The sequence below is a fragment of the Cherax quadricarinatus genome, chromosome 40 (genome assembly GCF_038502225.1).
Source record: "Cherax quadricarinatus isolate ZL_2023a chromosome 40, ASM3850222v1, whole genome shotgun sequence".
NCBI lineage: Eukaryota > Metazoa > Arthropoda > Malacostraca > Decapoda > Parastacidae > Cherax > Cherax quadricarinatus.
The window spans coordinates 18,519,390-18,531,309 of NC_091331.1; the positions used below are offsets into that span (position 1 = coordinate 18,519,390).

At 37.1% G+C, this 11,920-nt stretch overlaps 1 protein-coding gene across 1 annotated transcript in view; it reads left to right on the plus strand.

Moving 5' to 3' along the window:
• The window catches only part of LOC138853800 (ATP-dependent DNA/RNA helicase DHX36-like), a 50,038-nt gene extending 42,970 nt beyond the window's left edge, over positions 1-7,068 (plus strand). The window contains exon 5 of the mRNA XM_070092765.1: positions 6,890-7,068. Within this exon, the coding sequence (XP_069948866.1) occupies positions 6,890-7,053 (164 nt within the window). The 3' untranslated portion in view covers positions 7,054-7,068. The remainder of the gene's footprint in view (positions 1-6,889) is intronic.
• Positions 7,069-11,920: the final 4,852 nt, after the last annotated feature.

Below are 11,920 nucleotides of genomic sequence, written 5' to 3' on the forward strand. Positions count from 1 at the left end.
TCGGCCAATTCCAGTATACTAGTCGACAAAAATCATAACTATTTTTCTAGAACTCCATTTTTTCTATCGAATGAGTACAAGAAACCTCCCATTTACTGATTTCAACTATCCAGTAATGTGGTCAGAAATTAGCAATTTTGCCAATTTCACACAAATTTCAAAAGATGCCAATTTCCAAATAGGGTCCAGAATAAACAAGAGAGACATTCCTGGCACTAAAATAACATTTCCTCTGTACATTAATCACATCCCCAGGCCCCTCTTATATTTCTTTTGCTTTCCACTTTGAATTTTTATTCTCGCAAAAAATAGAAGATTTACTGTTATGCAGACTACTGCATTAGTGTAGAAATGGTATAAATAATATCAGCACACTTGTAAAAGAATATTAGACTCACCAGTTGATGTGTATTGGACATGTGGCATGATTGGTTTGCTTTTGAACTTTGGCAAAAATGGAACATTTCTGCTACTTTGAGCTCAATTTCAAGGTACTTTTCATTGTGAAACCAATCAAAATCATCTCAATTTCTGTAATATGTCTTCCATTCTATAAAATGAGACTAGGAAAACTAGAATACAACCATAAATACCATACGAAAATACAGTGCAAAGTCGGTTTTAAACCAAAAACATGGTCAAAGTTTTTTTGTTCTCATTACGCACTGTGTGCTGCAGGATTTTTTTTATACTGTGCACACTGACCACATAGACCCATTCTTTCATATGTAGGCCTACCAGCTTTCTCTTGCTAGATTTGAATGCGCTAGAATTTAGGCGTACTAGTACGTCAATAACCCTGGTGCGTAAGCCGTACTAGTACGTCGGAAACCCTGAAAGGGTTAAAGCACTCCAGAGTGATTGTTGTTATTATTAATTGTTGTTGTTGTTATTATTAATTGTTGTTGTTGTTATTATTATTATTATTATTATTATTATTATTATTATTATTATTATTTTCAACAAGTCTGCCGTCTCCCACCGAGGCAGGGTGACCCAAAAAGAAAGATAATCCTCAAAAAGAAAAATACTTTCATCATCAGTCAACACTTTCACCTCACTCACACATGATCACTGTTTTTGCTGAGGTGCCCAGATACAGCAATTTAGAAGCATTTACATATAAAGATTATAACATATTCCTCCAAACTACCAATATCCAAGACCCCTCCTTTAACCCTTTAACTGTCCAAACGCAGATCTACGTTGGCTCGCGTAATGTTCTGAACGTAGATCTACTTTTCTTTTTCATAAAGCACGTAAAATTGACTGTAGATCTACATTTGGAGCACTACACCAGTGAGCATAGATCTATGTTTGGACAGTTTAAGGGTTAAAGTGCAGGCATTGTACTTCCCATTTCCAGTACTCATGTCCGGCTATATAAAAATAACCAGTTTCCCTGAATCCCTTCACTAAATATTACCCTGCTCACGCTCCAACAGCTCGTCAGGTCCCAAAAACCATTCATCTCCATTCACTCCTATCTAACACGCCCACACACGCTTGCTGGAAGTCCAAGCCCCTCGCCCACAAAACCTCCTTCACCCCTTCCCTCCAACCTTTTCGAGAACATCAAAATTGTATACAATACCGACAGGTTGTTAGGTAAGACACATGTACAACAGTTAGGCAACTTTATTCCGAAACGTTTCGCCTACACAGTAGGCTTCTTCAGTCGAATACAGAAAGTAGGCAGGAACAGTAGAGATGTGAAGACGATGTAATCAGTCCATCACCCTTGAAGTCGTAGAATTTGAGGTTGTCAGTCCCTCAGCCTGGAGAAGTTCAGTTCTATGGAACTGAGGACTACCCCTACCCCGCCTTCCTTGCTTTACAGATTTATACGCTCTCCATGTCATTCTACTTTGATTCATTCTCTCTAAATGACCAAACCACCTCAACAACCCCTCTTCAGCCCTCTGACTAAAAATTTTATTAACTCCACACCTCCTAATTTGGCTCCGAATTTTCTGCATAATATTTACACCACATATTGCCCTTAGATGGGACATCTCCATTACAGGTCTCCCTCAACATTCGTGAGGGTTAGGGGATCAGGAGCCTCGCGAATGTTGAAAAACCGTGAATGTTTGCTGCCCCAATATATTGTAGGGAAATCTAATACAACCTATAAGAACATAAGAACGGAGGAACACTGCAGAATGCCTACTGGCAGGTCCTTATCAAAATGACCTCTAACCAAAGCTACCCAAGAATTTACTCCCATACCCAATGACACCAATCAAACCCAGCCCCTCCCACTCATATAGTTGTCCAATCTCTTTTTAAAGCTGCCCAAAGTCCTAGCCTCGACCACCCTACTGGGAAGATTGTTCCACGCATCCACAACTCTGTTAGAAAACCAGTACTTACCTATGTCCTTTCTAAGTCTAAATTTATCCAACTTAAATCCATTATTCCTGGTCTGAAAAATGGCAGATGAAGTTCAATGTGGTAACACCGAAAATAGGTTGGAGGTTTCCATTGTAGTCTTCTGGTTCTTCGTTGTTTCTGCCTTTCCAACAGTCTTCTTGATCCTCAGCTTGGTTCTATGATGTGCAGCCACTGACCAGGTTCCCCTCTTAACTTGAGGACTCACAACAGGATTACTACGAATCCTCTTGATCTCCTTTGTTAATTGCTGCTTAGCAACCCTAAGCTCCTCTTTTAACTGCTGGTAGAGTTGCTCAAGAGAGGGCATCCTGGTTCAGATTTTCAGAGAGCACACAAACAAGTCTTCACAGAGCTAAGTACAGGTCACCACTCAAGCTATGTACAGGTGGCAACTTAATAAATGATTAAACTCAGTTAACAAGGTATGTCGATGGTAATAATAATAATAATAATAATAATAATAATAATAATAATAATAATAATAATGCGACTAAAATGCCGGGAACAAGAGGCTAGTAACCCCTTCTCCCATATAAATTGCTAAATTTAAGAGAAACTTTCGTTTTACTTTTTGGGCCACCCTGCCTTGGTGGGATACGGCCGGTGTGTTGAAAGAAGAAAGAATAATAATAATACTTAACAGTCAATCTGGAGTGGTTTAATTGTCAGTTAACAAAACCTGTACAGAATATGTATGACATTTGAACTGCTCCAGAGTGATTATTATTTATTAATATTATTATTTCTCCATGGGGAAGTGGAACAGAATTCTTCCTCCGTAAGCCACGCGTGTCGTAAGAGGCGACTAAAATGCCGGGAGCAAGGGGCTAGTAACCCCTTCTCCTGTATAAATTATTAAATTTAAAAAGAGAAACTTTCGTTTTTCTTTTTGGGCCACCCTGCCTTGGTGGGATATGTCTGGTTTGTTGAAAGAAAGATTATTATTATTATTATTATTATTATTATTATTATTGTTGTTTTTATTATTATTACCATCGACATACCTTGTTCCCTGAGTTTAATCACTCAGGTTCTCCCACGAGTCTGCATTTTATGCCATATGTGAACTTGGGTCATGGAAATGGGCTGCACGGCGTCACAGCGTTGAGCATCTCAGTCTCCTTCTTACAGCCACTGAATAAACTAGCTTTTGCTGTCTCCAAGACTACACGTTTGTACAAATTTGCACTCTATTTTGCCTCCCATAGTACAAGATGTTGGCAAAAAGTAAGATCTTGACTTCACCTCAAGGAAGGGCCAAGAAACAAAGGAAGGCTCTCGATCTTGTGGTGAAAATGATTATAAATGAGTATGAAGCTGGTAAGACAATGACAGCCAGTGACTTGAAGCTGGCTTATTCTACCATTTCCACTATCTTGAAGGATGAAGATAGAGTGAAAGAGGCAGTGGAAGCCTTAACAGGATTTCAAGCCATAATAACTAGGCAGCAGAAGGGCCTCATTCATGAAATGGAGAAATTATTGGTGCTCTGATTTGACGATCAGATACAAAAAGAATGCCAATAAGCCTTTTAATTATTCAAGCCAAGGCATGCAGTATCTTTGAAAATTTGAAGGCACATGAAGGTCTCTGTGTAATTCATGGCTCACTGTGCCGTGTGGAGACGACTCACGGCACTATAAAATATTGCATAATTATACTATTACTGTCAATAAAGGTTATTTATCTATCATATTTATTCCAGAATAATATTAGTTATAACATAAATAATATAGAGGCATGATTAAGACACCCAAATTAATAAAAACCAACATTATATAGAGAGGTATTGAAGGGTAGAGGGCAGGGAGAGAGAAAAAAAAAATTAACTGCGACCATTACAGAAAACATTACGCACTATGTGCCTGAAGGATAACTATGGAAGATCACTCTTATCTTATGCAAAGAATGAAAAAAGTGCGATTTTCTCAAAAAAATTTTTCTTCCCAAAGTAATCGGCTATGCACGCATATCCTGGAATATCTCGGACGTATTTTGTGTTGTATTACCGTTAATAATAAACAGATAGAAAGGAATTTCCAAGCAAACATAAAACTGAATGTTTTAATTTTGGGTGGTGACACTTTTTTGAAGTGTCAGTAAGGAGTGATGCCTTGATTAGCGACAAATTTGTTTACTGACGTGGTCTTAGGATTGGAACTCCATCATTAAGTGAGGAGAGGCTGTATATGGTTTCCTACTGTCTTTGGGTATCCATGGCAGGTCTTGGAACACATTTCCCGTGGATATGGGGGTCCTACTGTAATCTCATTCTTAATATCTGTAATTCTCACAACCATTAAAACATTGATTGTGACCACATTGTTATATTCTAGAATCCTCATTACCTATAATTATAATAAAACTTGTAATTCTTTAAACAATTAAACTTGGTAAAAGCCACATAGCATGTACTAATAGAATATTCCATTCTCTTGTATTCATTGTAACTCCTAAACTTATATTTACAGCCACCTTAAGGACTATATATAAAACCACTCAATTTGTCATTGCCTTATTAATGTTAAGTTAGTCTTCAGTTTCCCCAAAATTCTCTGCATATTAAGGAGCTTTCTGCATGTACACCTAAATGTCATTCACCTCTGTACAAACATTGTATCTTGCTGAAATAAAGTATCTTATCCACTTGCACGCATCAAGACAGCGAGTAAAACATTTTTAGTATACAGTGGACCCCCAGTTAACGATATTTTTTCACTCCAGAAGTATGTTCAGGTGCCATTACTGACCGAACTTGTTCCCATAAGGAATATTGTGAAGTAGATTAGTCCATTTCAGACCCCCAAACATACACGTGCAAACGCACTTACATAAATACACTTACATAATTGGTCGCATTCGGAGGTGATCGTTATGCGGGGGTCCACTGTATATTTAAATGTTTATACAGTAGTGTACTGTATATTGTAATTAACAGAATAAAGGAAATCAGCTCTTATTATACATTATTTAGGTATGCATTCTGGCCAGAGAGCCCATCGTAGGTCTGAGTCATCGGTAAATGAGTACATTGCTAAGTGAGGAGAGGCTGTATATTTTTTTTTTACATTGGTTGTTTCCCACCAAGACAAGGTGACCTGACAAAGAAAAAAATGCTTTTACTGTTACTCATTCAATCACTGTCTTGCCCATAAGAGTACTGACATCATAGTTCAGATGACCCTCCAAACCGAAGTAGAGTGCAAGTACACCTACCATCCGACTTACGACCTGCTCGACTTACGACCACTCGACTTACGACCGTGTTTTTTATGCCAAATTTCTGGGAAATAAACAACTATTTGTGCTGTACACAGTGTTTATCCTAAACCTTACAGTATAAAATACAGTACTAACAACATAAAAAGTAAAGTAAAACATGAAATACCAAAATAAAACAATAAAATAGTCATTACAAAAATGTTTTGTTGATATTCAGTAGTAAAGTTCGACTTACGACCGGTTTCTCGGAACCGAACTCGGTCGTAAGTCGGATGGTAGGTGTACTCTACTTTCCACCTCCAGGCCTCAGGTCTGCATAATCAGTTTCCCTGAAGCCCTTCAACATGTCAAATTATGAAAGCCACTCGCCTGCACTTCTGTATTAACGTGCTCACACAAACCTATTGGATATCCATGTCTCTAGCATTCAGAAAACCTCCTTTACCCCTTCCCTCCAACCTTTCCTGGGATGACCCCAAGTTAATATGCCCTTCTAGTCATCCTATTTTTCCCCATCTTCTCTAACTGCCCAAACCATCTCAAAATCCCTTCCTCAGCCCTCTGAATAATACTTGTAACTTCACACCACCTAATTTCCAGACTCCTAATTCTCTGCATAATATTCACACTACACATTGCTCTCAAACATGACATCTATGCTGTCTCTAGCCTCCTCATTGCTTCAACATTCAAAACTCATTCTTTACAGCCATACAGTGATGTTGGCACTTACTGTACTCTGGTACATTCCCCTTTTTGCCTCTGTGGATAAAGTTCTTTGTCTCCACAGATACCTCAGTGTAAAGGAAGTGAATAAAAGGAAAAATAAATGTGTAAATTGTTTGGATTCATTTTGATTCTGTGCTGGAAACTGTAAACATTCCATATATATGTTCTTAACTCTTGTTTTTCTGATTGCTCTATATATTTTTATTGCTGTACTTTCTTTACCAAGATCATTTCTGGATACAGTATTTATGTAAATTAAAATGTTTATTAAATTATTTATGAGTTTTTTGTATGTTTTTAAAAGGTGTATGAAAACTTTTGATACAATTATTACTTTGAAATTAGGTTGCTTTTAAAGGTAGCAAACATAATTGAAATGTGTGGAAGCTTTCCAACGTTGTTTAATGTGAAATATGGTAGCTTTGTTATTTATCCAGTTATTCGGTAAATATTGCCCTGGTCAAATAAGTGTGACGCATGCAATTTCTGAAACCCTTATCATTATTAATACTGTGAGAGTGTAAACTTCTGTATCTTACAGATGGGGACAAAGAAAAGAGGCCTCTCAGTGAAACTTTTGCTCGGAGATTGGAGAATATAAATGAATCTGACTTTAAGAGAGCATATATGGCCAATGTTCATGGAAACCAGGTAAATCAGGCTTATTATGTATATCATGCACTTGCATTGTCTGTTTTGAGATGAAAGCATATTGTTTGGTCTACTAAAGGAATCGCTTGTTGGGGAATTAAAGTGAGTGCCCCTTTTTCCCGCTGATGGTTCTGTTTTTGGCAACATTCACTGCAGGTCACCTGCTGATCAGCTCCAGGTTTGCCATCATACCCCCATGTAGTGAATATTTTTTTGCATTCTTTGAATTTCTGTAGTCCTTGTACATTTTTTTTTTTTTTTTTACATGCCAGACAATTTTATTTTTTAATGAAAGCAAATGATGGCAATATCCCTTATAAGATAGCCAGTTAGATATGTGGAATTCTCTGATGGATGTTTTGGATGTTCCTTAAAGTTTTAGCACTGAAACTTTATTTGAGGGTGCTTGATGCTGGTCGAGGGCTTTTGATACAATCAATTGGAGCTACCCCCACTCCTTTCCTGATTACTGGACCTCTTACAAACACTGACCCATATTGGTATAACACTTCATGATGATGGTGGTGGTGGTGATATAACTATCACCAGTTGAGGGCAGTTTAGGCATTAGATAATGGTTCTACATGGGAAGTTTCCTGAGGAAACATGGAATAAAAAATACAAATAGACAATCATTATTCTCGATATTCTTTCAGCTGTTCAAACTTGTCATTTCTTGGTTAATAAGCTTGTTCTCCATTGTAATGTAAACCATCCATTCTGCTTTAGTATTCACCTTACCATTGTTTTCTTTCATTATTCTGCTTCTCTCTGGTCTTTTAATGTTTATGACCATAATCCTTAATCTGTAAGTTGTGTATGATGTGCTGGTATGCAGGAGACCTGTCTGTGCATGAAGTACTTGTATGTTTAATTTTTTTTTGCCTTTACATATGCTGACTGCTGCCATTTTAGGTCTCCTACCACCACATCATGCCTGGAAAAAGCATGAGGTGGTGGTTCCATGCAGTGGACCTTTCATAGGTAGTGCTGCCTCACTAGCACATGTAAACAATTCAGCCAAGAACTGTTGTTCCACCACCAACATCCCTTAGCAGCAAAGAGGATGTGGAACTAGCAAGATGATGCCATGTTTATTTCACATTTATTATAATTTCATGATAATGTAAAATTCAGCCAAAAAACACACTGTGTAGATTTAGCCCAGGATAACCCATTACAATCAAGTGTGACTTCTTTCCATGTTTTGAGGAGTATCACATCTTCATACAATTGTAATATCCTAAGATTTCCTTAGTGCATATACATTTCTTGGGCTTTCACACTTACTTTAACTATGTTCAAAGCATTTACTTCACATTCTAAGGCCATGTCCAGTCAGAGCTTGTATGTCATTATTTTCTTGGGCATGGTCACAAATTCTTGCTTTGCTTTCTTCAGAATTCCAGTATCACTGTTGTATTAATTCTCTTGAATGCCATGGTTAATAATAGTAATGAAGGAGGTGAGGGAGATTCAGAAGTAATTTATTATGCAAGAGGTTACTGATTCATCCGAGTAGAAGGACAGCTGTTTGAGGTGTAGTTGCTTTTCCTGTGGATCACAATAGCACAGCCAGGGCAGAGTGGATAATGGTAACATATCACGTAAGCATTTGACATACCTTAGCACTTAGTAATGTATGAGCAATGTAACTAGTTACGTATTCTGAAGCAGAGTGGAGCCTCGGCTTACGAATTTAATCCGTTCCATGACCTTGTTCCTATCCTGATTTGTTCGTATACTGAGTCAATTTTCTTCATTTAAATTAATTGAAATGCAATTAATCCGTTCCAGCCTCTCAGGAGGCATGACAAAATAATGCTAATATCAACTCTAAGGCTTAGTTATCTATCACAATTCATCTAATATGACATAATAAACAATATTAATAACATAGAAACATGATATATACTCTAGAATGAATAAAATAGGCTATAATATGGCAAGTGATGGCGACGCCGGCAGCGACAGAAAGCATCCGCCAATTACTCACCCACTCTTGTATCTTCCCAGTCCATAACCCCATACCTAGCTTGTGTTTATCTATGATTAGTGGTGAGGTTGTCACATACGTAGCCACAGGGGTGGTCAAGACAGATGTATATATAGGTGAAGACACGATCACTGTGGCCACAGTGGTGGTGGTGGTGGCAGTGGCCACAGTGGTGGTGGTGGCCAGTTGCCTCACTCTATGCTAGTGCCTTCTTTGTTTCTCTAGCTTTTTTCATAGTTTCTAATCACTTCCTGAGCTTCTTGCTGATTGTACGTGAATACTGTCTCTTTGGGTGAGGCATTGTATAAGAAATTTGTACAATATAAGACAAAATTATGCATCCCAAGGGTCTGCTGTGGTCGCTCAGAGTGGCACACCTCTTCCTATTAACCCTTGGTTCACACTGAGATAGCTGTGGTCTTGAAGTACCTACATCCACCCACAGGGTTACCAATTTGTATTTTGAAGCATTTGGCACAAAAATATGAAAAAAAAAAAATTACGAGAAATGTCTAAAAATGATAGCATATTATTATTACTATTATATTGTATTATTATTATTATTATTATTCTTAGTATGTACATATTATAATTATTAATACCTATTATTATTATTATTGTTATTATTATTATTATTATTGTTATTATTATTATATGGGTGTGAAGCTTGCGTGGTAAATGCAGCAGCAAGGAGACGGTTGGAGGCAGTGGAGCTGTCCTGTCTAAGGGCAATGTGTGGTGTAAATATTATGCAGAAAATTCAGAGTGTGGAAATTAGGAAAAGGTGTGGAGTTAATAAAAGTATTAGTCAGAGGGCAGAAGAAGGGTTGTTGAGGTGGTTTGGTCATTTAGAGAGAATGGATCAAAGTAGAATGACATGGAAAGCATATAAATCTATGGGGGAAGGAAGGCGAGGTAGGGGTCGTCCTCGAAAGGGTTGGAGAGAGGGGGTAAAGGAGGTTTTGTGGGCGAGGGGCTTGGACTTCCAGCAAGCGTGCATGAGCGTGTTAGATAGGAGTGAATGGAGACGAATGATACTTGGGACCTGACGATCTGTTGGAGTGTGAGCAGGGTAATATTTAGTGAAGGGATTCAGGGAAACCGGTTATTTTCTTATAGTCGGACTTGAGTCCTGGAAATGGGAAGTACAATGCCTGCACTTTAAAGGAGGGGTTTTGGGATATTGGCAGTTTGGAGGGATATGTTGTGTATCTTTATACGTATATGCTTCTAAACTGTTGTATTCTGAGCACCTCTGCAAAAGCAGTGATAATGTGTGAGTGTGGTGAAAGTGTTGAATGATGATGAAAGTATTTTCTTTTTGGGGATTTTCTTTCTTTTTTGGGTCACCCTGCCTCGGTGGGAGACGACCAACTTGTTGAAAAAAAAAAAAAAAATATATATATATATATATATATATATATATATATATATATATATATATATATATATATATATATATATATACAGGAAGGCCCCGCTTTACGGCGTTTCACTTTACGACGTTCCGCTAATACGGACATTTCAAATTATGACCAAAACTCGCTATACGGCTCCCCCCACCTGACTTTCTAATACGGTCACCGTGCCCCACCCTGTTTGTTTACATTCTCCATGAGCTCAGTAAGCACTAAATCTCTCCATTTTGTCTGGAAACTCCAAGATTTCAAATGTTTTTAAAAGTTATTTCATATTTTATATATACTCTGATAATTATACTTATGTATACCTGTACCTAAATAAACTTGCATACTGTGCTGGCATGCAGGTACACATTAAAATTGGTAAGTGTCTTATGTCTCCAGACGTCATATTAGTAATGATAATAATAATCATCGAGTCATTTAAATGTCGTATATTACGTTAATATACACATTTTCATTAATCCATCCATGATATTTTTTTCAAAATTATATAATAAACACGATGCATAACATATAAATAAGATAAATACACCCCACAGTAGAATAAATAAACATAAATGTGAGATGTGGTAGCAGACGACTTGCACAAGTGACGCCATATTAGAAATGATAATAATAATAATAACAATACTCACCGAGTCTCATTAAATGTCGTATATTACGGTAATATACACATTTTCATTAATCCATCCATGATGTTTTTTTCAAAATTATATAATAAACACGATGCATAACATATAAATAAGATAAATACAGTGGACCCCCGCATAACGATTACCTCCGAATGCGACCAATTATGTAAGTGTATTTATGTAAGTGCGTTTGTACGTGTATGTTTGGGGGTCTGAAATGGACTAATCTACTTCACAATATTTCTTATGGGAACAAATTCGGTCAGTACTGGCACCTGAACATACTTCTGGAGTGAAAAAATATCGTTAACCGGGGGTCCACTGTACACCCCACAGTAGAATAAATAAACATAAATGTGAGATGTGGTAGCAGACGACTTGCACAAGTGACGCCATATTAGAAATGATAATAATAATAACAATACTCACCGAGTCTCATTAAATGTCGTATATTACGTTAATATACACATTTTCATTAATCCATCCATGATGTTTTTTTTCAAAATTATATAATAAACACGATACATAACATAAAAAGATGATAAATACACCCCACAATAGAATAAATAAACATAAATATAAGATGTGGGAGCCACATAACTTGTACAAGTGACGGCAAGAATAACATTTTCTCTAATCTAACATAAGAGAAAATTTGTTACTGGGGGTAACTGTAGAAAATTATTCCTTTCGTATGTATGTAAGTAAGTTTATTCAGGTATACACAAATACAGTTACATAGATTATCATACATAACATACGTGTAGAGAACCTAGGATAACCCAAAAAAGTCAGTGTGACTTATTTCCATTGCCTTCACTCAGAGCTTCATTTCTTCTCAAAATGATGTTACATGAGAATGGGAGTGT